We start from the raw sequence: 23974 nt of genomic DNA, 5'->3' as shown, positions 1-23974 counted from the left end.
TATCACATCTATGCATTTCTACTTCTTTCCATTTAGGATACCCTTTTGCACACGAGGTCACTGTGTACATGTTTGACAGGTATTCTGCATTAATTGGGTGTGGCACAGCTTCTGGAGATCTGTGAGGTCACTAGCGCCCCTTACAGGTTTAAATGTTTATGTTTGAATAAAAGCTTATGTCTTTTTGCTATTATTGTGTGCGAGGAGTTGTAAAATCCTTCACTGTCCCCCCAAAGTTTAAATTTTTTTTTTTAAGGAAGGTGAGGGCTTAAATAGTAAACGATTTCTCCGAAACTTATGCATCTGCGTTCATAAAAAACATCCATATTGTTTGATGAGTCTTTTATTGGAAAACTTTAGCGACTGCTTCATATGTAAGTAGTGCGATTAAACATTATCCACAACACTGCTCGTTACCACGGTTATAATAGTTTAGGATTTTTCATTTCATTTCATTGTATTTTTTTTTTTTTTTTTTCAAATTTAGTTAGTTTTAATGAGTTTTTAAGATTGAGTTTGCTAGTTTTAGTTTAGTTTTTATTTTTTGAAAATGCTTAGTTTTAGTTGAATTTTTATTAGTTTTAGTTTTTTTGTAATGGACTATGTGTTATGTGTGAGATTCAAAGAGGTCATAATAACTTTTCGACAGTTTTCGTTAACTATAATAACGTGTTACTTATACTCGACCAGACTTCATTTTCGACCTTTTAGCGATGAATATCGTCTTCAAACGTTTAGGTTAAGACAAAGATTGAATATAAAAAAGTCAGCCATGTTTTCAAACTACAATTATGTGCTGTATCTGCTCACAGGAGCTCACATTGTTTAATTTATAATTGCATTGCTGAACTTTAAAGTTTCTCTCAACTGAGAAAAAGAAGCCGCGGAACCCAAGTTATAGCAGCCGTTGTTTCTACAGGGGCAGAATTTGTTGCCACACCGCGCCGTCAGGTTCATCCATGGGTTCATCTCGCATGAATGGAAAGATATTAGCAGTAAAAGCCTTGACTTAGGAATGGGAACTGGATGTAGAGACTTCCTAGTTAACATTACTAGTCGGTATCTGTGTATTTAACGTGGGGACTGTGCTCGTTTTATCCAACTTTAAAGTGTTGTCTGTTTGTTTGTGTGTTGAGTGAAGCTAAGTACTGCTAGCCTAAAGCTACCAGTCAGGCTAGGGAACGTTAACAGTCCGTTAGCTTGTGAGCTAGCCAGCCCAGCTCCAACATCATTAGACCAGAAACAGAGAAAGATGGTTCAAAGTATATTTGACCTTCCGGTGGAGAAGCAGATCTTTTATGCTGTGTTGGGGTTTTCGTGGACGGTGTATCTATGGGAGGCTTACCTTTCCTACAGACAGGTGAGTTCATTTTGTCAAAGTTTTGTTCTCCAGCTACATTGGTTTTCAAACAAAAGGAGACTCTAAATTAAATCAATTTAAGAAGCTAACTTCAGATAACTGATGTTATTTTTCATTTTTGCAAAAGTTGATTTAAATATTTTTATTACACTTCTGGTATGACAGCCATTATATAATAGTAATGTTTACTCAGGAACCTACACTAATGTACACACCGTTGTACACATTTACAAGCTGTTACAAATTAAACAGCATTTGCTCTTTACAAAGTTCTATTACGTTTAAACAATAAATGTAAAAATATGAAACCCAATATATAAGTGTATATAGGGGAAAACACACAGCTCAGCAAACCGCTTCAAAGATTTGAGAGGTTTTTGAAAAAACAAACAAACATATATTTATTATATACATATATATATATATATATATATATATATATATATATAAAATAAATATATTTAAAAATATATTAATATATTTAAACCATTTAAACCATATATTTATTATATACATATATACATATATATATATATATATATATAATAAATATATGGTATTTTTTTTCAAAAACCTCTCAAATCTTTGAAGTGGTTTGCTGAGCTGTGTGTTTTCCCCTGAAACAGGATATTGTTGCAACACCTGATATAGGCTGAATCAAAAGTGAAAATGAGTGTGTTAACAATGTAGTTTTTATTTGACAGCATGAGTACAGATGAAGAGCTATTACACTATGATAAAGTCACAAAATCTGCATTATTTACTTGCATTTTTATAAATTAGGTATATTTGAGTGCTGGATCATATTTTAATATGGTCATTCATTATCTTTCAATGGAATTGTATGAAGGATTGATATATTGCAATAAAAAAAATGTGTCTTCTAAGTTGATAACAGGTAAATACTAACTCTGATTACTCAGAAAATCTGATTTGTGCACACACTATATTATTGAATTAAGAACTTTAGCGCAACCTGAGAAAATACCTAATATTTTTTCACTTGTCAAGTATTCAATGGTCACAGGAGTAAGCAAAGATAAACTTTACCATGTGGTTATGACATTTAGACAATATATTTATTGAATTACCAGAAACAGCTATGTTGTGATATATGTCGTAATGGAGATGGAAGTAAACTACATATATTGTGATAGAGGATTTTGGCCATATTGCTTAGCCATAATGTATTTTACTCAAAAAAAAATAAAAAAAAAGAAACTCAAAATCTGTGATTGCATATGCTAGTTAATTATAAGTAAGAGGTAGATATTGAAAAAGGATACACAAATGGATTAAATGTGAGCTTTCTGGATATAAAATCTGGTCAAAAACAAACCAGAAAAAATTTGCCATTACATTTTATATTATTGGTTTTCTTGTTTTTTTTTTTAATTTTAAATTCCACATGATGTCCTGTCTGTGTGAAATGTTTAGCACATGCCAACAGTATAAATAAACTGGTATATGACATAGGTTCTTATCTCTTTTCCCTCCACAGAGGAGGATATACAGATCGACAACACATGTGCCACATGAACTGGGGAAGATCATGGACTCTGAAACATTTGAGAAGTCACGTCTTTATCAGCTGGATAAAAGTAACTTCAGCTTTTGGTCTGGACTCTATTCTGAGACTGAAGGGACGGTAAGATGATCAGTAAATCAAAAGGGGAAGATTGCCTCATCTGTGCTTTAGCAATCAGTCTAGTTACTAACAAAAAGTTTACTCAAGATTTTTGAGAAAAGAATAACAAACATTACAAAAGAGCTAAATATGACAAACCGTAGTAAGGCAGCATTTATATATTAATAAATACATTTTTGAACTATATTGATATATATCGCCCAGCCCTATTTAACAGACATTTTCATTGTTTATGCCACATGTGTAATTAAATATGTAAAGGATTAATGTTATGTTCACAACTTTTTAGTTGATCCTGCTCCTGGGTGGCATCCCATTTCTGTGGGGCGTCGCTGGTTCTGTGACAGTTCGCTTAGGATTTGGTCCGGAGTACGAGATCACTCAGTCGCTGGTGTTTCTGACGCTCGCCACTCTGTTCAGTGCCTTTACTGGACTCCCGTGGAGTGTGTACAACACCTTTGTCATTGAGGAGAAGCACGGCTTCAACCAGCAGGTACACTGACTGAACAGCACTCACACTCAGTGGCCCTGAAATGTGGCTGTTTAAACGTTTGTGGTTTCCTTCCTCAGGAAGAACAGCAGCTGTGATCAGCCTGGTTTCATGGTGGATATAACACATTGAAACCAACAGCAATGTGTCCCATTATTACGCTCCACTGGCCTCCAAACCTGCAGTGAAAGCAGCGTGTTTAGCTCTTGGCAAAACAACAGCTATTAGAAACATTCAAATCATGCAGATGGACAGCGATACTAAATAAAGCAAAGTATTTGATACTTAAAGATCACTGGTTTAAACCCCACATCACGTTCATGCCTACCATTCTGCCCTACAAAGTCTAAGTACAGTAACAACGCAAAGGGTAAAACTGAGAAAAACTGCTTTAACGTTTGTTAACATTTTTTAACTGGCCAGCCAAATAGGTTATAGGTAGGTTAGTGATATGACACTTATTTCTACATGTATTGATGATGTCATTTTTATGCTAAAAAATCTTTAAAACATTTTTTACCTTTGACCCCAAACATGTAGTTACTGCACTCTGGTTTTGCTGTAAAAGGTTGTAATATTAATGCAAAAACAGTGTGCAGTAACTACAATGTTTTTTATATTTTGTTTTCAGTGAATAAATATTTCAAATTGATTTTGTTATAAGTGTATTTAAAAGTGTTTAACAACTCTATTCAAAGATTTGTGTGTTTTAGACATAATAGTCTTAATATAACATAATATATATCTCCCTTTTTTACTTGATCACTATCTAGATATTAATTTACCTATCAAATAAACGTAGAATTTCTGTTATTTTTGTCTTCAATATTCAACACAGTGCAGAAATACAAAACCACACTGTATCACAGTCAAAGCAGTGAACTTACTGCTCTCTGCTTTGGTTTTGAGTTGGGTTTTGTAGTTACTGTGATTTTTATGTCATTATTTCTCTGAAATAAAGCAAAATTGAAATCTAAAACTTTGTCACAAGATAAAACGGACATCAAGGAGATCATTTTAGTTATAACTCAATTTCGACCAAAAATGTAGTTAATGCAGTTAGACTTTGTAGGGCAGTATACACTAGTCTGTCACACACATCTCATTCTGTTCCTTAACATTGTCTTTTTTAATATGAATATCTTGTGTTTCTTTCAGACGTTGGGGTTTTTCTTTAAGGATGCTGTGAAGAAGTTTGTAGTGACCCAGTGTATCCTGCTGCCTGTCACCTCGCTGCTCCTCTACATCATCAAGATTGGTGGAGACTACTTCTTCATCTACGCCTGGCTCTTCACCCTGGCTGTTTCTCTGGTTAGTGCTGCATTCACCCTGTCAGCCTTTAAACAATGAGTCAAAAAAACATCTTTGTGTGATAAGGAAACATCAAATTTCTTTGATTATTATCATAGAGTAACTCAAAAGTACTCCAATAGGGCTGTTTTCACTACTACCCAATACCCGGAATTAGGCGGGTCTCACTCGCCGAAACGCCCCTAATTTGAATACGAGCAGTCTGGAGTGGATTTTTGTCTGGACTTTTTTAGTCCCTGTAGAAGAGCAGGGTCTTTTTTTCTCCCCTGAAAACAGCCTGGTTACTGATTGGATAGATCGCTAAGCAGAATGTGACATAGTACTCAACGCCACAACAACACACACCATTTGTAAAAGCCGGCAAAGCAGTGTTGCCAACTTAGCAACTTTGTTGCTATAATTAGCAACTTTTCGGCTCTTCTTAACGAGCTGCGAGGCCGGCGGCTCCTTAAGAGGAGTAAGAAGGAGTCGAAGCAGCACATTCCTCCTGCAGCAGTCTCTCCCAGCTGCAGTCCCAGAGCTGGCTAACAGTTAGCTCTGTAGCAGTACAGTGTGTATGTGCTAACAGGCTAACAGTTAGCTCTGTAGCAGTACAGTGTGTATGTGCTAACAGGCTAACAGTTAGCTCTGTAGCAGTACAGTGTGTATGTGCTGCTGCTTTGTTTATTATCAGCTGCACAGTTAGCGACGTCAGCCACAGTTGTGTCTCGTCTCCCGTGTTTAATCCGTTGCGACGATCGAAAACCATATGTCATCTCCGGAGTCTCTAAATCCCTCTGGGGGCCTTTTTGTAATGGAGACACGCAGAGTGAGAGACATTTGAGAGGGCGTGGCCTGAGACTTTCCCAGTGGACACTCTTCCCCCTAAAGGGAACACGGCTGTAGTTAGACTTTGGCTGGTTATTTGGTACCAACAGTGCAGCATAATGCAATTAGTCTTCTCCTGTGTTCTCAGGTTCTTGTGACGATCTATGCTGACTACATTGCTCCACTGTTTGACAAGTTCACACCTTTACCAGAAGGAGAGCTGAGGACAAACATCGAGTCTATGGCCAAGAGTATAAGCTTCCCCCTCACCAAGGTTTATGTAGTTGAAGGTAAAGACATTCTACTTCATCCAAGTGTTCTCATCATAAAACATTTAAAAACTGTTCTTGTTTGATATCACATTGAGTGTTATGTTTTAATATTTGGTAACACTTTAGATTAGGGAACACATATTCAACATTAATTAGTTGCTTATTAGCATGCAAATAAGTAACATATTGGCTCTTAATTAGACATTATGAAGTAGTTATTAATGCCTTATTCTGCATGGCTTTATTATACTACCAGTAAGACATTAACTAAGAGTTTTCCCTCAATAACCTCAGAATTATTGCTTATTAGTAGTAAGTAAGGAAGTAGTTGTATATGAGTTACAATATTAATATGCTTTACTTTACAAAATGCGTCACTTTGCGCCTATGTTAGTCTACCAGTGAGCCACTTTGTAGAGTAATGATTGACATTACAATCTACCAATCCTCATCCAATCATCCAAAAGGAGCCACCAGTCACATCAAAGGTCTGGAGAAGGTGTTTGCTATTTGCTGTTTCCATGGTTTCGTTCACCGCTATGTAGAGACTTATAAAGTCCATACAAAGTAAAGCATATTAAGATCATAACTCATATACAACAACTTCCTTACTTACTACTAATAATCAATCGTTCTGAGGTTATTGAGGGAAAACTCTTAGTTAATGTCTTACTGGTTGTATAATAAAGCCATGCAGAATAAGGCATTAATAACTACTTAATAATGACTCATTAAGAGCCAATATGTTACTTATTTGCATGCTAATAAGCAACTAATTAATGTTGAATATGTGTTCTCTAATATTAAGTGTTGCCTAATATTTCTACAGGTTGACTTTTAGATGTGCCACTCTTTTAATTGTTTTCAATGTTTTCCAGGTTCTAAGCGTTCATCACACAGCAACGCATATTTCTATGGGTTCTTCAAGAACAAACGCATTGTGCTGTTTGACACTCTGCTGGAAGACTACTCTCCTCTCAACAAGTCTGGAGAGCCGGTGCCCGAGCAGCCAGAGAGTGATGACGCATCCAGCGAATCCAAAGCCAAGCCCAAGGTAACAGCTTTAACGTTTATCCAGAAATGTTTTCATGCACTTGTATGAACCTGGGTGAAAAGGTTTTTGGGGCTCTTTAACATCACTGTCAAACAAAACCGATAATTCCCAAAAGTTAAACAGCACACAAACAAATCAACATGTGTCGTCTTCATCCAAAAATCATCATATCACTTCTTCTGATAATATTTAAAGTAAAAGCCTTCTGTAACCTCTTATAGTTTCGACCACATTTTCCCCTATATTTGACACATTTCTACTTCTTGAATTTGATGAAAAATACCTTGGCTTTAAAGTAATTTAATGTGTCAGAACCAGGAAATTTAATAATACTAAATTAAATGCAATTATGATTTTATATGTCTATAATTATCATTTAATCTGCTCACCCCGAGGGCTAGAAAAACTCACCCAAGATTATATTTTTGTTCTTTAAGCCAGTTATTCTCAACCTTGGGGTCGGGACCCCAATTGGGGTCGCAAGATGATTTCTGGGGGTCGCCAAATCATTTTGGAAGTCAGCTCTGTCTCAACTGTGTTAAAGTGTTCATGTGTTAATGTGTTTTAGTCTTTTTGGTCATTTTGTGTGGGTTTTCTTGTCATTTTGTGTCTTTTTTGGTCATTTTGTGTCTTTTTCTGGTAATTTTGTGTCTTTTTTGATCATTTTGTGGTCAATTTGTGTCCTTTTTTTTCGGAAATCTGAACTGTGTGTGATTCTGTTCAGTGAGCGGGGGGCGCGGACAACATGCATGTTAAATTGGGGGTCACGACTCAAAAAGGTTGAGAACTACTGCTTTAAGCAATGTGTCTACAAAAAGCAACTTGTTGACACATAACTGTTAATGTTTAAACTGGTTATTATAGTGTTCCATGTGACCTGGCTCTCATATAATTGTTTTTAATTTGTCGTTGTCTGTGTAATTAAACAGTTTTGTTTCCTTACAAATAATTTTACAGAACAAGAAACAAGGATGCAACAACCCAGAGATCCTTGCAGTCCTGGGTCATGAGCTTGGCCACTGGAAGCTCGGCCACACGGTCAAGAACATCGTCATCAGTCAGGTGAAGAATTTTCTCCAGAATGTCTGCAACACGTTGGCCTGATTACACATGATCAAATGCACACATTAATATGTAAATAACATCTTTCTGCTTTCTTTCTGCAGATGAATTCCTTCTTGTGCTTCTCCCTGTTTGCTGTTCTGATTGGACGTAAGGAGCTGTTTGTAGCTTTTGGCTTTAATGACAGCCAACCCACATTAATAGGCTTGATGATTATCTTCCAGTTCATCTTCTCTCCGTACAATGAGGTGAGTGAGGGATTGATAATATACTTCACGTTAGGGCTGGGCAATATGGACCAAAAGTCATATCCCAATATATTTAGGCTGAATGTCAATATACAATATATATCCTGATATTTTTATCGCAAAGTGAGAGCAAATGTTCAGTCAAATGTCACAAGTCGTTTTATTGAAACCGTTAATTTAAGTGAACATGAGTACTTTTCAAAAATAAAAATTTAAAGCTCCATAAAGTGCACATTTAATTAAAAAAAATCTTAAATGAAAATAGCCTATTAAATAAAATAGGCCAATCTTTTTCTGGAGAAAAAAAAATAAAATAAATATATATATATATATACTACGAACATTACAAAAGAAGTAAATATGACAAGTTTTGTCCCCTAAGGGCAGCATTTATTCATAAAAGAAATAAAATGGGATATGGGATATGGTCTAATTTCATATCACATTAAAAAAATAGGTAACGCTTTATATCAGGGTCTCGCATTGTTCTCGCTTTAGATCCCTTGAGCTGCAAAAAGCATAGTTAACTGTTCACAAGTGCATAGTTCACTTATAATAGATGAACAATAAAGTATATTTTAATATCAATAAGCAAACAAAAGATTAATAAAGGCGTGGCAAAGACATAATGGGTGGGTTATGGGTGTTTGTAATTCTATTATGAAGAATTATAAGATACTCATGAGGCTTTTATTAATGTTCTTATAAATCTCTTATAGCCTGCTACTAGCTGTATTATAATGCCATTATTAACACTTATATAGGCTTATAAACACACAGTAATGTTAATAAGCATCTTGTAAGGACAAGGGCCTTATTACTTGTTAATTAATGGTTATTACAAGGACCTTAATATAAAGCGTTACCAAAAAATATGTTGATATATTTTTTATATTGCCCAGCCCTAGTTCACATCAGTTTTTGACTTATTGTTTATTTCTTTCAAAAAAAGAAAAAGAAAAAAAAAAGACATTTAAAAATGGTAAAATAAAAGTTCAGAGCTTCCAGGTTTAAAAGATAAAAAAGTTTGAAGATATTGGTATCATATTAAACTAGAAAAGCTATTTAAAAAATTGGTATCAGCCTGTCTGGAAAGTGTTCAAATGTTCAAAAGTTAGTCTACATTTTGATGAGAAAAAAACTGGCATGGCCGCCTCTGTAGCAGATAGAAATGAAATTCAAAAAGTATTTGAGAGCTTTCACCTGTGGCTTTCCTGAGAAGATTTGTCCAAACCTTCAGCTCAATTTTTTTTTTAAATCAACATGTTGCATTGGAACACGTATTCTGATGCATTTCATTGGCCAAGAGACCGAAAATAGCAACAACATATCCGCTTTTCCGGTTTTAATGCAGAATAACGCAACAGTGCCCCCGGTTTTAATGTAAGAAATGCGATAATGCTTTCCAGATTTAAATGGGTTAAGAGGGAAAAAAAGGTGATTAATCAGAGCAAATTGTGCGATTAATTTGTTCTTTTTTCTTAACTGACAGTCGTGACATTGTGTCTCTGCAGCTCCTGTCCTTCTGTCTGACAGTCCTGAGTCGCAGGTTTGAGTTCCAGGCCGATGCCTTTGCACGCGGCATGGGCAAAGCCTCGGAGCTTTACTCAGCCCTCATCAAGCTCAACAAGGACAACCTGGGCTTCCCCGTGGCTGACTGGTTGTTCTCCATGTGGCACTACTCCCACCCTCCCCTGCTGGAGCGCCTCAGGGCGCTGGGCAGCATCAAGCAGGACTGACGGGGCTGGAAGGGGGAGGCGCGCCCACGGCCTCCTCCCAAGGGCCTCCGCAGACCCCTCCTGGCCCTCTGATGCTCCCTGCTCCTTTTCTACCTTTCCACCCCCTTATCTTGTTTTCTCTTGTTTGAGTAATATCTCTATTTGCCATTCTTTTCCTTCGAAACTTTGTTTTAAACCAAACCAAAACATATCAGCTCAAGCCAGCCTAGGAGGATCTTTAGCCTGAACTGAAGTGTCCACTCCTTCTCTAGAGACACTAAATGAGCACTTACTGAGAGCAACACATCTGGGCAATGTGTGTCTAGCAAAAGCTTTTGTCAGGGCACAAGGCACATTTTGCAGATTAAGTTTTTGAATTATTCTTTTTATGTACAATTTGATTATGACTTTTCCTTTTTAGACTAAAAAAGAAAGTTCTAAAGACAACCTGTCACTTCAAAACCTGACATTTTACTAACGGATTTGTTTCTGTTGTGATGCGTTCATGACATCCTACTGATAAAGTGACGAGAGTATATTTTTAAGCTTTTTAAGTGGTTAATCCTTCAAGTGCGATCAGTTTAATTTATAACAAGACATAACGGTCAACTTCAAACATGACAATGCTTTTTGCAGATACACAGGCCAGAATTTGGTTTGTCTCTCAAGTGCAACTGATGCTTCTTTAGAAAAATATGTCCAGGCAAGCTCAAGAGTAAAAACATGAAGTCAGTTAGTCATCGACTCAAATGTCTCAAGAAGAACTATGTAGGTGCTTTATCACAGCGAAGTGAGGGCCTCGAATTATCTCGGTTTTTGTTCAGATTTTGGACGCTCTACGAACAAAGCCGGGCTGAAAATTTCCTCTACATTTAGTTTAGACTTTGGATTTTTTTACATGCATTGGGGAGGATCTTGTTTTATTTTTTTCTAAAGCACTTGCTTGCCAATGGTTTCCAACCATACTTGTACATATGTAACTTTAATGAGTAGAGTATTGGCGTATGATGTGAATTGTGAAAAAAAAATGTTGAATGTGATTTGAAGTTTTAAGTTGATGAGGTGTTTCTTAGTTTCTTCTCTTGGTTTCTGGCCGCAGTGAGCCCTGGCAAGCAGAGTATTTATACCGAAGGGGACTTGAGGGGGGAAGGAGGTCTGCTAGGTTCCTTTCACCACATAAGCCAGTGTTTGGTTTGTTCAGCGAGGGGACCGTGTACTTTCTTTGCAGCATTGAATAAAATCCTTCAAAGCATTCCTTGTAGTTGATGGATTTGTCTTTTATGTAGTCGTAGAAACAAAAAAGTAAGCTTGTGTTTCTAAGCATGGCTACATCTTTTATTTAGGTGTAAGTGAGCTAACGTTAAGTGAGTTCAATGTTGGCAATTATGTGATGTGGCATTTCATTGTTTTATTAATGGATTGCTCTTGCACGGTTTCCTTACGACTAATTTAAAACCCAATGAAATCATATATTTGTCACGTACACAATCAAAGGGTGCAATGTGCAGAGAAATTAATTTCTGCCTTGTTCCAGACAGCAACGAACAAATAGCAGAAACAAATGGCAAAATCGCCGAAAAATGGAAATTTCACATAAATTACCTGTATGTTTCATTGGAGAAATTCAATTTAAAAAGTGAAACATGAGTTTCACAAAACACTGGGTTGAGAATGATCTTCATGAATTGACTGTGGCTTTCTAAAATCTTATATTTATTGCAACATATGCTTATGATCTTAAACACGTAGGTCTTTATTTTAGGATTTTTTCCTTCTATTGAAAAAATTCAGTGAGTGAAAATGCATAACAAAATACAAAAACTTAACAAATAGACACATAAATAAAAAGTAGCAGCCAGGAGTGTTGCTGATATAAATAAATAACATAATAATCATGCATATCATATATGTATATATATGACATACCTGTGTGTGTGTGTGTGTGTGTGTTTGTGTGTGTATATATATATATATATATACATATATACACACACATGTATGTCATACATATATATATGTGTATATATAATAAAGACAGTTATGGAAATATGCAGAAAAAGAAACAAAATAAAAAAACAACATGAACATGCACTAGAGGTATGAATAATCAGGGAAATATTGACAAAATTAAAGACATTGTTAAAATGTATATATCAACAGATTTTTTTTTAAATATAATCTTTATTTCACATTCATTTATAGAACATATACAGCAGTAATGCAGTAACAGAAGTAGCAGTGTAAACATTACATTAATAATACATGAGAAACATCTAAATAATACAAAAATGAATACATAAATAATAGGAATATTAGAAAATGAAAATAATACCAATAGTAGTAAAATAATTATTTAAAAAATGTATATAAAAAATTGCCAGGGGTCACAAGCAAAGACAAATTAAATTGAATCAAAAATACTGAAGTGGGAGCATAATCTCACAGTTTTGATAGCTTTTATATATATATATATATATATATATATATATATATATATATATATATAATTTATTTTTTTAGCTTTCTTGTTATGTCAACAGAAAATAAAGAAACGTCTGATTTCAACGTGATGTCATCAGCAACGTATAGAACGTCCGGACGTTGTCCACTTTAAGACCATACCATTACGAAAAAAAACGATACTTTCTTTTCCTTCCTCGCACAATATTTTATCACCTGTAACTTATATTATTAACATTTCGGTAGCGTACTGTAATAATATTGTGATATATGAATTGTCATTTTCCTCGGTTACTCATTAACGTGATGCTGGTGTCGTCACCCCTGTCTGGCTCATAATGGCGCCGTCCTGTGGCGTATTTTGAGGACAAGGGCAAAAGCTGCTGTCACGGTTAGTGTTGTTGTCATATGTGAGAAACAACCATGGCGAGGTTTTTGAGGCCTAGCATCAGGACTTTTGTCACCACACAGCTGAGAATGTCATCCGACCAGGTAAAACACGTCCTGGAGACACAACACCGCATTAAAACGCTGCTGTTTGTAACCGTTAGAGCTGTGTGAGAGTCATTTGAAATGATTTAGCCTGATAATATTGGCTAACTGAAGGTCTGCTGACAAGTGATTGTAGGTCAGAGGGATTTTTGGGACATGGGTTCAAGGGTTCATTTTAATTATATCATGTTTTGACAAATTAAAAAATGATTAGTTGCCTGTTAACCCTGTTAATTAAGACAGAATTGGTTTGGCTTTCTGAGCTTTTGGTTGCATTGTTGTTACACTACTAGTTTCTGGTTTGTTCCTCTATTGTCACCTAGCAAACAATAACCTTCTCCACTCCTTTGTAAAATAAATGGATTCTTAACCTTCAGACTAGGTTCACTTTCATAGTGTCTCTACCTTGATATCATATTGACAAGTATTGATTTCAAGTGAGAAATTAACTTTTGGGTTGTTTAATTTGAAGCCGCTGCCTCTGAGGGAAATGTCCACAGAGCAAATCCCAAACCAACAAGGCTCTTGTTGTCTCTATACTAAACATTTCCCCCACCCTGTTGTAGCTCGGAGAGCTGGGTTCAGGTGTAGGAAAAGGCGGTGGCGGTGGAGGGTCCGTCAGAGAGGCAGGTGGAGCCATGGGGAAGAGGCAGGCTGCTGAGGAGGAGATGTACTTCAAGTATGCTTTTCTTTCTCTTACAGCAACTAAATGTTGACTGAGAGTGTTACCTTTATTAGTATCTTCTAATTGTGATCTTCTCTTACTGCTCTACTGTCTCTCTGATTGTGTCTGTTTGTATATTCTCCCTCCCTCTCGTCTCTTTTTTATCCTCTCCTCCTGTTTCCACTTGATCTGTCCTTCTGCACGTCAGGCGTAAGGAGCAGGAGCAGCTGGCTGCACTGAAGCAGCACCACCAGGAGGAGATCGACCACCACAAAAAGGAGATTGAACGTCTGCAGCGCGAGATCGACCGACATAAGGGAAAGATCAGGAAGTTGAAGCACGACGACTAAGTGAAACCTTCCAAAAAAAATCACTTTCACTTTTCTCACCGACTCAGCCGGACACCTTTACTTATTACTCAGATTGCTGCATGCACCGGGCCAGCCATGAATGTGTGGGTGATTGTTATGTAAAAGTGTGAAAGATATTAAAAACAATTCATCAAATGATTGTTGTTTTCATGGCATGCTGTGACACACGTTGTACTACTTTTTGAACCCTTTCCCCTGTTTTGTAGTTGCTCACACTGCAAAAAAAGGTGTGTCTAAAAACCAGATAAAAACACTAAATCTGAGGGAAATGATCTTGCTGCATGGACAGATAATTTACCTTGACAAGATTTCTTAAATTAAGATTGTTAAATCTATAAATAAGCATGTTGAATGCTTAAAATGAGAAATTAACTCACTTTCAACATGCTTATTTCTAGATTTAACAATCTTAATTTAAGAAATCTTGTCAAGTGAAATTATCTGTCCATGCAGCAAGATCATTTCTCCCAGATTTAGTGTTTTTATCTTGTTTTTAGACACACCTTTTTGAATTTCAGTGCGCCGTATGTTGCAAGCAAAAGGCCAAAGTGGAAAATATTAAATATCTTTAATGCTTTATGTGGAAACATCAACTTATCTTCTTGTGTGATGTATAAATAAATTTGTAATGTACATGACATTGCCAGCTCTATCTTTTAACGATGTTACGCAATTCATTGATAAGATAATCAATTTATCTTTGTAATTTACACTGAAAAAAACAAACATTCTCAAATTTAAACTTCTAAAATGTGAGTGTTTGCTGCTTTTTCCTTTTATGTTAATTCACATTTAATATGAGGTTTTGGACTTCTCATCTGGCAAAATAAGTCTGAAGACATCATGGGCTCTGGGAACATTTCTCACAATTTCAATGATGTCTTCAAAAAAAATTTACTTTTTACTCCACTACATTCATGAAGTTACTTTACAGATGAATCTCTTACATAAAAAAATATATATTAATACATATAAGAAACAAATAATATGCAGTATGTTAATTATTGAACCAGTGGTTTTACAAACTTTTTTGCATGTGACATTAAGTAATGATAACATGAGTATTGATATTAGAGTAGGAAAGTAAAAAAACATGAATTATAAATAAGGAATTATGTAAGTATGACTGCAGTGTTTCTGCCAATTTGATGAAAAAATCCTGTAAGTTATTATAAAGAAAAATAATCCTTGAAACAATGACTTAGTATCTTAAAAAATGACTTGATATGTCAAATTAATTACTTAGAATCTCAAAATATGCTTCCACTATCCCAAAATAATGAGAAACTTGATGAACCTGAAAATAATGGCTTGGTATGTATACAAAATGTCTAAAAAATAATGCAATGACTTAGTATTTTAACCTTTAAGTAATGAAAAAAAACGTTCTTAAAATAGTAAGTAAGTAGTTTTTAAATAGTAAAAAAAGTTAGTGTATTTTTGACAAAGTTTCTCATTATGTTAAGATCCTTATTTGGAGAACGTTTCTCACTATAATAACTTACAGATTTTTTTTCTACACACAAGTTTTCATCTTTGTCTTTTCTTTTACATAAATGCGGTTCCATACAAAAGGGTACATTTATTAGATAAGATAAGATATTCCTTTATTGATCCCCAATGTTGGAAATGGGTGATTCTCATGAAGCCAGTCTAAGCTATGTCTGTGAAGATTATAAGGACATACTTTATTAAACTAAATATATTTCACTTTTATATGAATGAACAATATAGCCATAATGAGGAACAATTCATTGTTTTGTGTTAAAATAATATTTTCTATATTTTTAAACATATTTTTGGATCACAAATTCATTACTGTAATGCGTCCAGATAAAAATGTCATGGTTTCCCCACACTTATACACCTCATACAATAAATATTTAATAAACTTTATACAAATAAATATACATTTGTTTAAAAATTTATAATTTAACAGAATATAATCAAACATAATGTTTTTTAACAATGTATAAAGAACAAAATCTGAATGAAAATTGACGAGAAAAAATGGTTAGATGTTACTGTAATGATAGAATCGTTTGCATTAAAATATGTGCATATTTTAATAAAATACATTTTGGTGATGCCAGCTACCCTTGAGCATATTTAAGTGCTTGCCAAAGAAAAAAACCCAAAAATACGGAGCCCCTAAAGTACGGAGCCCCTAAAGGGACATGGTGAAAATAAAAAAAAAACTTTGGTATCTCGTGAGCACGAGAAACATTTCTCGTGCTCACGAGATACTTTCTCGTGACCACGAGAAGGTATCTCGTGACCACGAGATACCTTCTCGTGAGCACGAGATACTTTTCTCGTGAGCACGAGATGCATATTGCATGCGCGCATGGTGTCTGTAAGAACACCCTCTGCATTTCAGCTTGTTTCTGTATGAAAATGACATTACAGGAGTTAGTTCGGCTATATTTTGACCTGGGGCTTCATTATAAGGACATTGCTGCTTTACTTGAAAAAAAAAAAACGACAGTTGTTTTCCCAAGATAACGATATAATTAATTCGAGATCTTGAGAAAACAAAACAATAGTGTAGTCCAGACGCGTAGCCAGTAATGTAATGTATTTGTAACCCGGCCCGTGTGGGATGAGCCTCTCCACACCCTGGGACTCTGCGTTGTGCTGTTTATGATGATGTAGGGCGGAGGAGGGACCAGTCGGACACGGGTGGTCGTTATATTGCGGCTCGGACCGCGTCATGCTTTATTTCTCACAACGGCTGGCAGCTCAACCTTAAACAGTACCAGTAAACACTGGCGTGAGACAACAGAAAGATTAAAGGCTTGTGTTGTGTCCTTACTGGTTTCCACACTAACTGGTTGCCGTAGGCTATGATCTGCGCAGTTTCTGTTACGCATGAGCTGTCCGTGGTACTGAAACAACAATCGCCGTTAATGTGATAATTTTCTGTCTGATGCAGGTCTATGTTATGCTGTACGTTAACACTTTATCGAGCCTACTGATTGGGTAGCCTACATCTGTAGTCGGCACTTTGTGTAATAAAATGATTTATTGTGCCTTGCGATAGAGCCGATACGCATGTTTTGTCTTTACTGTTGTATTGTGTACAGCCTTTATAAAGCTGGGAGAGCTTGTGTTATATGCAGTGTCTTGCTGTCATTAGGGCCTCGGCGCAATCGCACCGAGCACTGGTCCCATACAGCAATAGCTGTAGGGACCAGTGCTCGGGGCAATTATACTGTGGATTTCTTCTTATTCCTCTTGCGGACGCAATTTTGTCCCGCTACTAGTACAAATTATATATCAAAACGTGCGGTTTGATCGGGATCGGTGTGCTATTACTTTTCTCTACAGAATACAAATTTTTCGCGACGTAAGTAAACGTCTACTTCTCCGGCATAATTTCACCTAGAGACTCCATTTAAACTTTAAACAGTAGACACAAGTCTTGTGTATAGGTGTATTAATCCACGTTTCGATAGGTCATATAGTTTTTTGTCAATCCCTGTTCAATGACCATGATCATTTTTGGAGAAATTCTGAGATTATAATGGGTGTGTATTGCACGGAATGTTCGTGTCAGAGTGTGTGATGTCATCGCTCAGAGTGTAGAGGGAGAGGTAAAACTGTCAAAAAATAAATTTTAAAACTGCGCTCCAGGCTGCAAATTCCACTCTACAGAAATAATTTATACATGGAAACGTAGGAAAATTTGTCTTCTCACTCACAATCCTCTGGTAAAGCTGTCAGAGTTATAGTTTGGGCGTAAGATGCAGAGATGATCCACCAACACCACCAACTGCCTCATTGGCTCCCATATTAAAAACGCAGGAAGATTTCGGAAAAAGGCAAAAAAACTGTTTTTTTAGATCGCTCTAACAAAGCTATTTTTTCATTTTTCTTTAAAAAAAAACCATATGTAGACGTTCAGGAAAAACTCAGGACGCTCAAAGTGAAGTCGGATCAATGATAGGTATTATGGTTTTGCCAAAAATGCTTTCTGTTCGAGACCAGAAATTTCAGTCTGTCCACTTCTGCTGTCACTATGCCGGAACAGGTGTCGTTAATTCTGTTGATTGCTTTGATCTGATTGCCTTTGATCTTTGATGTGATTACAGTTACAGATACACACACACACACACATGCGCGTAAGCATGCACACTCCTCACACATGCATACACATGCTTCAAACACACGCACGCACGCACACACACATACACAGTAACTTTATGTGATTTTAATTACACACACACACACACACATTTATATTTACATTTAGCAGACGCTTTTATCCAAAGCGACTTACAGGAAGAGTAAAAACAAACACACACACACACACACACACACACACACTTTGAGGTTAAAGGGCATAGTTTTAAATCTCTGAAGAATCTCATCATAGTGTACACACACCGGCAGTAGCCCCCGTGGCCCTTTCAAAATTTCCCCCAGAGGAAATTTTCTAGTTTCCTTTGTAATGCATAATGCTGCAAAGTAAAATAGTCACTATTTTTCCAGTTTGTCTATATTTGTCATTTTTATAGTTCTACATTTTAACGAGTCCTTTTTCTGGGAAAAGATGGCCCATCCACTTTTGTACTGGCCCACCCGAAATATTATTTCTGCCTTCGCCACCGGGTGTCTCCATGGATACCGGATGATGACCGAGAGATGCAGATCAGCAGGATTGCGGGTCACTAGAAACTTTGTGTATGTAGTGTAATCCGTTTTGGACCCAGAGGGAATACTACCAGTGACGAAGGCAGACATAATATTTCACACAAGCTCTCCCAACAGAGCTTTATAAAGGCTGTACACAATACAACAGTAAAGACAAAACATGCGTATCGGCTCTAAGTGTCGACTACAGATCTACCCAATCAGTAGGCTCGACAAAGTGTTAACGTACAGCATAACATAGACCTGCATCAGACAGAAAATTATCACATTAACGGCGATTGTTGTTTCAGTACCACGGACAGCTCATGCGTAACAGAAACTGCGCAGATCATAGCCTACGGCAACCAGTTACTGTGGAAACCAGTAAGGATACAACACAAGCCTTTAATCTTTCTGTTGTCTCACGCCAGTGTTTACTGGTACTGTTTAAGGTTGAGCTGCCAGCCGTTGTGAGAAATAAAGCATGACGCGGTCCGAGCCGCAATATAACGACCACCCGTGTCCGACTGGTCCCTCCTCCGCCCTACATCATCATAAACAACACAACGCAGAGTCCCAGGGTGTGGAGAGGCTCATCCCACACGGGCCGGGTTACAAATACATTACATTACTGGCTACGCGTCTGGACTACACTATTGTTTTGTTTTCTCAAGATCTCGAATTAATTATATCGTTATCTTGGGAAAACAACTGTCGTTTTTTTTTTTTCAAGTAAAGCAGCAATGTCCTTATAATGAAGCCCCAGGTCAAAATATAGCCGAACTAACTCCTGTAATGTCATTTTCATACAGAAACAAGCTGAAATGCAGAGGGTGTTCTTACAGACACCATGCGCGCATGCAATATGCATCTCGTGCTCACGAGAAAAGTATCTCGTGCTCACGAGAAGATATCTCGTGCTCACGAGAAAGTATCTCGTGAGCCCGAGAAATGTTTCTCGGGCTCACGAGATACCAAAGTTTTTTTTTAATTTTCACCATGTCCCTTTAGGGGCTCCGTAATGTAGGCCTATAATAAGAATACGTCCATTATTGGACGATTGGATAGAAAATATATATATTTATTCTCCCTCCAAGCCAAAGGCGGCGGTGAAACATATTTTTGCACACTGCCCACGACGAAGAAATTAAAATGACATCACTTCCGGCGGCCCCTGCCTTTTACCACGAGCAGCCCCGTGCGTCTTTCTTTTCGCTCATCATGGCGGACCGGTTCAATAAGGTGAGCAGCCGCTGCGGAGTCTTTATCTCTTTTTTGCTGTTCAGTGGAAGTAAAATTCGGTATTTTTTAGTTAAAACGTGCGTGATAACTACAGGGCTCCTTGGTGTGTTGTGTGTTTTGTTTGGTGTTGCTCCTAAGACTTTATTTTAAAGCATGTTTGAGGCGGCTAAGCGTCGCTGAGCGGACATGCCTTCATCATGGCTGCTTCGTCACCAGTCAGCGCCTTTAGCATGTTAGCTTCAACTTAGCTCATGATCATGTGTAGGTCTGGGTTAACAGCGCGCAAATGGACTAATTAAATGTATGCAGGTGCTTCGTATTTCTTACATTAGGGTGTTTTGATCATGTCAATATGCGTTATCTAAATCAAACTCCTAGTTGTCGTGGCATGCCTGGTGTTGATGCTAAGCTAACGTGCTGTCTTTATCGGCTACTTCCATGTGGCAGATACTCCAGGAGGCTCCTGGAGGCAACAATGTTTATTTAAGTCCAAACGTTTCTACTTGGGAGTGATCTGTGGAATTCAGTTTTGGAGTCGCAATAGTATTTCTATAGCGTGATCAGCGATAGGCTGTCGATCTGGTTTGACATTAAGGCCTAAAATTTTCTAAATGGCTATGTATTCCTTCTCTGCAGGTTCTGCTGCTTGATGGCAGGGGCCATCTACTCGGCCGGCTCGCTGCCCTTGTGGCCAAACAGGTTCTCCTGGGTAAGTTGTCATTTAATAAGTATTAATGAAGATGTTTCGACTTAGTGGCTGCAAGAATTCTATATTAAAATGCAGTGTTGACTGTTTACATGCACATAATGTTCTTGACTTTGCTCTTTTTCCTAAAAGACAATAATCCAACTAAACTGTTAACATGGCTAATGAATATGAATATTCCAATTATATCCAAGTTACACAGCCACTCTTCAACCACATTGAAAAGGTTGGCTTGTTAGCTCTGCATTTTGCTATCTGCATTTTGCTATCGAAGTATTTCATAATTGCAATCAGAAATGTGTGCTACTGTTTAAAAACTCCAATTGCAATGTATGTCCAATGTGCTATAATGGCAAATCCAGTGTCTTAGCTGGAAAATGCTGCTGTAGGATTAAGGCTTAGTTTGGCACATCCAAGCAGATCAGCTATTTACACCGCCCTTATCAAATTTTGACTAATATTGGAAAATGAAGTGCATGTAAACATCAGTGAAGTGAGTGCACTACCTTGGTCTGTCGGTGATTATGAATTATCCCCCTTGGTTGAGTTTAATTACCATGAAAAAACTCACATGCACTACCATCTGAGACAAGACGCAGAGATTCTTAAACATGACTGAACCCTTTTTGTATTGTTCAAATATCTAACGATTAACTTTTGTTTTAGGACACAAAGTGGTGGTGGTGAGATGTGAAGGCATCAACATCTCCGGCAACTTCTACCGCAACAAGCGTAAGTAGGGTACATGTCCTTTTTTAATTCAGCCTTTGTTGATAATGCTTGTTGTCAGTGATGTTTTACCACTGTTGTTCGAGTTTCAATGACCATGAGACCACTTTACATGCACTACCATCTGAGACATCAGCGTTACATACAGCAGTAATCACTGCCACGCTGATTGTCCTGAGGTTTTTGCTACTTTGTTCAAATGTTGGCATTATGTTCCTACAGTGAAGTACCTGGCTTTCCTGCGTAAGAGGATGAACACCAACCCTTCTCGTGGGCCGTACCACTTCAGAGCTCCCAGCAGGATCTTCTGGAGGACTGTCAGAGGTGAGAATGTGCTACTACTGACACTAAAACGTTTTCGTCGGAACATGGAATTATTATAAGATTCTTGCACTGAGAATTTGCTAGCCCAGTTCAAGTGAAGTTAATATGCTCGTGAATCTTGTTATACCTTCCTCAGGTTTAGGTTGCACTTTGAAGATGGATTATGTTTAACTTAAGGCATGCAATATTTAATAATGCAAAGTAGTTTGCAGGCTTTAAGCCCTCATATGTAGTACAGGGTGACCTTCGCTATGATCTGACCAGCACAAGTTGGTCCTTGCTTGACCGTGATGAGCTCTTTATCCCGAAACTGATCATCTATTGATGAGACAAACTTTTCGGATCTGATTGCTGAGTTCAGCAGGACCATACATTTGTGCTAGGACAAATCCTTTTGATACTGCTGTAGTGGTTGCAGTTTGAACATGTGTTGAACTTGTAAACATTGTCTCTGCTAACAGGCATGCTGCCCCACAAAACCAAGAGAGGACAGGCTGCTCTGGAGAGGCTGAAGGTGTTCGACGGTATCCCCCCGCCCTATGACAAGGTGAGGAGCCTCAGTTAACAACAAAGGGCCACATTATCTCCTGTTTGGCCCAAATGTGTTCCACTCTGCTGTCTGTGATGTTCCCAATTACCTTACCTACCTTGTTTGAGTAGTAACTTTGAAAACAAATCATGTCTGAGACAAGCTAGCTTATCAGTATATGGATGTGCTGTTTTTGTCTTTGTCTGACTGTTTTTTCCTCCACAGAGGAAGCGCATGGTTGTTCCTGCTGCTCTCAAGATTGTGCGTCTGAAGCCCACTCGCAAGGTGAGCTACACATATTTAAAGAGTCGACCAGTGAGAGTTGAAGGTCACCCTTTTGACTTGAATTGTAGCACTTAGTTGGCTGTAAAATTTGCAAAGATGGAAAAACGCAACTCAAAAAGCTTCAATTTACCTGGAACAACAGTTCTTACTTGACTGTGATGAGAAATTTATCCCGAAGCTGATCATCTATTGATGAGACAAACTTTTCGGATCTGATTACTGAGTTGAGTCTGGACAAGTTGGACCTCTTTTGTAAATTGAAGCTTGAAACAAACGTTTTGAATGCAAAAATATATCTTTCTTTGAAGAAAATATCTGTAAATTTAGACTTTATTGCCTGTGATGCACTGTGTTGTGTACTGACTTTGACTCTTCTTCCGCTCAGTTCGCCCTCCTCGGGCGTCTGGCACATGAGGTGGGCTGGAAGTACCAGGCTATCACAGCCACCCTGGAGGAGAAGAGAAAGGAGAAGGCTAAGCTCCGCTACGGCAAGAAAAAGACAATAATCAAGCTGACCAAGCAGGCAGAGAAGAATGTTGAGGGCAAAATTGCAAAATACACAGACGTTCTGAAACAATATGGAGTCCTTGTCTGAGCTGGTTCAACCTGGCCAATAAAGAAAATAAATGTTTATAGAAAGTGTATTGACTTTTTCATTCCTCATGGCTGATAATTGCACTTATTTTGAAATAAAGAGAATTGGTGGTAAGCATGCTAGTAACATTGAATCTATAAATCATCAATATGGAGTAGGGGATTGGTTACATTTTACATGTGACTCGAGTGTTATAATTGCAATAAAATAGTGTTTACATGGTCTGAAAAGTGCTTAAAATTTAAGTTGTATAGGATGCTGTATCTACATACAAACATGACACTGTAGAACTTGACACTTAAACAATTTTGGTTGTTTATAGCTCAATCACATCTTATTTAATGTGATTAAGTGAAATAATGTGCTGTATACATGTAATTAACCACAGCTGTATGGTGCTGGAAAAGCTTGGGTTTGGCTTTGGGAAAGCTATAGTACTCCTGAATAACAGGTTAAAGTTTTAAGTAGCTGTATCCTGGAACATACATTTGAAGCTCAAACAAAAATTCACCTTTCCATTTATTTCACCACCTGCCATGGTTTTGAGTTTTTTGCCTCTTACTGCAGTAATTTGACTTTATTTTACAGATTAGAATGCATATGGGGATAATTGACACCAGTGGTATAAACAATTTTCTTTTAGCAAAATATAATTTACAGGGTAAAGTGGAGTGTTGACCTGAACGCACTGTAGTTGTACATGTCCACCAGCAGAGGGCAGTTTTGCTTGTGAAATAAATTGTAGAAATAAAGTAGAACTCTAAAAGGTGAATTGAGCTTTAGTTTGACAACAAATAAACATAACTGTCATTAAAACAAAATATTTTAAAGGATATGCTAATATCCTTGTCAAAAAAGTTTGTACTTTCTAATATATGATGCATTCCTTCTTTACCTGCTTTAAAATGAATGTAACAAACACAATCCTGATGTAGTGGACTTTATAAGTGTTAAACTACATGGAACATTAAC

The 23974-nt window shown here is 37.1% G+C and overlaps 3 protein-coding genes and 5 non-coding genes across 8 annotated transcripts; all 8 read left to right on the top strand.

The window, feature by feature from the left end:
* The first annotated feature begins 926 nt into the window (after nucleotides 1–926).
* zmpste24 (zinc metallopeptidase, STE24 homolog) lies at nucleotides 927–10984 on the top strand. Its single transcript, XM_059353878.1, has 9 exons — nucleotides 927–1360; nucleotides 2862–3008; nucleotides 3298–3501; nucleotides 4657–4809; nucleotides 5765–5906; nucleotides 6767–6942; nucleotides 7900–8004; nucleotides 8109–8252; nucleotides 9767–10984. Exons 1-9 carry the CDS (start codon nucleotides 1253–1255, stop codon nucleotides 9989–9991), a joined length of 1404 nt encoding a protein of 467 aa, XP_059209861.1. The 5' UTR covers nucleotides 927–1252; the 3' UTR covers nucleotides 9992–10984.
* A 1780-nt stretch (nucleotides 10985–12764) lies between these two features.
* Nucleotides 12765–14092, top strand: atp5if1b (ATP synthase inhibitory factor subunit 1b). Its single transcript, XM_059353424.1, has 3 exons — nucleotides 12765–12922; nucleotides 13489–13601; nucleotides 13795–14092. The coding sequence occupies exons 1-3, from the start codon at nucleotides 12854–12856 to the stop codon at nucleotides 13934–13936; spliced, it is 324 nt and encodes a 107-aa protein (XP_059209407.1). The 5' UTR covers nucleotides 12765–12853; the 3' UTR covers nucleotides 13937–14092.
* A 5613-nt stretch (nucleotides 14093–19705) lies between these two features.
* Nucleotides 19706–23049, top strand: LOC131988204 (large ribosomal subunit protein uL13-like). Its single transcript, XM_059353278.1, has 7 exons — nucleotides 19706–19834; nucleotides 20471–20543; nucleotides 21207–21272; nucleotides 21492–21593; nucleotides 22055–22140; nucleotides 22348–22407; nucleotides 22793–23049. The coding sequence occupies exons 1-7, from the start codon at nucleotides 19745–19747 to the stop codon at nucleotides 23000–23002; spliced, it is 687 nt and encodes a 228-aa protein (XP_059209261.1). The 5' UTR covers nucleotides 19706–19744; the 3' UTR covers nucleotides 23003–23049.
* On the top strand, nucleotides 21052–21133 carry LOC131988855 (small nucleolar RNA Z195/SNORD33/SNORD32 family). Its single transcript, XR_009395901.1, has one exon. It is a non-coding gene; the product is annotated as a small nucleolar RNA Z195/SNORD33/SNORD32 family (small nucleolar RNA).
* On the top strand, nucleotides 21323–21403 carry LOC131988852 (small nucleolar RNA Z195/SNORD33/SNORD32 family). Its single transcript, XR_009395899.1, has one exon. It is a non-coding gene; the product is annotated as a small nucleolar RNA Z195/SNORD33/SNORD32 family (small nucleolar RNA).
* Nucleotides 21876–21951, top strand: LOC131988863 (small nucleolar RNA SNORD50). The gene has a single exon (XR_009395909.1). It is a non-coding gene; the product is annotated as a small nucleolar RNA SNORD50 (small nucleolar RNA).
* LOC131988859 (small nucleolar RNA SNORD34) lies at nucleotides 22208–22286 on the top strand. Its single transcript, XR_009395905.1, has one exon. It is a non-coding gene; the product is annotated as a small nucleolar RNA SNORD34 (small nucleolar RNA).
* Nucleotides 22558–22633, top strand: LOC131988861 (small nucleolar RNA SNORD50). Its single transcript, XR_009395907.1, has one exon. It is a non-coding gene; the product is annotated as a small nucleolar RNA SNORD50 (small nucleolar RNA).
* Nucleotides 23050–23974: the final 925 nt, after the last annotated feature.

The sequence above is a fragment of the Centropristis striata genome, chromosome 16 (genome assembly GCF_030273125.1).
Source record: "Centropristis striata isolate RG_2023a ecotype Rhode Island chromosome 16, C.striata_1.0, whole genome shotgun sequence".
Taxonomy (NCBI): domain Eukaryota; kingdom Metazoa; phylum Chordata; class Actinopteri; order Perciformes; family Serranidae; genus Centropristis; species Centropristis striata.
Note: the sequence above shows the minus strand (reverse complement) of the source record. Positions and strands in the feature narration are given on the sequence as shown.

Coding starts and splice junctions, on each gene's coding strand:
- atp5if1b (XM_059353424.1), top strand. CDS start 12,854: ATGGCGAGGTTTTTGAGGCCTAGCATCAGGACTTTTGTCACCACACAG. Junction 12,923..13,488: donor TGAGAATGTCATCCGACCAG/GTAAAACACGTC, acceptor ACCCTGTTGTAG/CTCGGAGAGCTGGGTTCAGG. Junction 13,602..13,794: donor GAGGAGGAGATGTACTTCAA/GTATGCTTTTCT, acceptor TCTGCACGTCAG/GCGTAAGGAGCAGGAGCAGC.
- zmpste24 (XM_059353878.1), top strand. CDS start 1,253: ATGGTTCAAAGTATATTTGACCTTCCGGTGGAGAAGCAGATCTTTTAT. Junction 1,361..2,861: donor CTTACCTTTCCTACAGACAG/GTGAGTTCATTT, acceptor TTCCCTCCACAG/AGGAGGATATACAGATCGAC. Junction 8,005..8,108: donor AGAACATCGTCATCAGTCAG/GTGAAGAATTTT, acceptor TTCTTTCTGCAG/ATGAATTCCTTCTTGTGCTT.
- LOC131988204 (XM_059353278.1), top strand. CDS start 19,745: ATGACATCACTTCCGGCGGCCCCTGCCTTTTACCACGAGCAGCCCCGT. Junction 19,835..20,470: donor TGGCGGACCGGTTCAATAAG/GTGAGCAGCCGC, acceptor CCTTCTCTGCAG/GTTCTGCTGCTTGATGGCAG. Junction 22,141..22,347: donor TCCCCCCGCCCTATGACAAG/GTGAGGAGCCTC, acceptor TTTCCTCCACAG/AGGAAGCGCATGGTTGTTCC.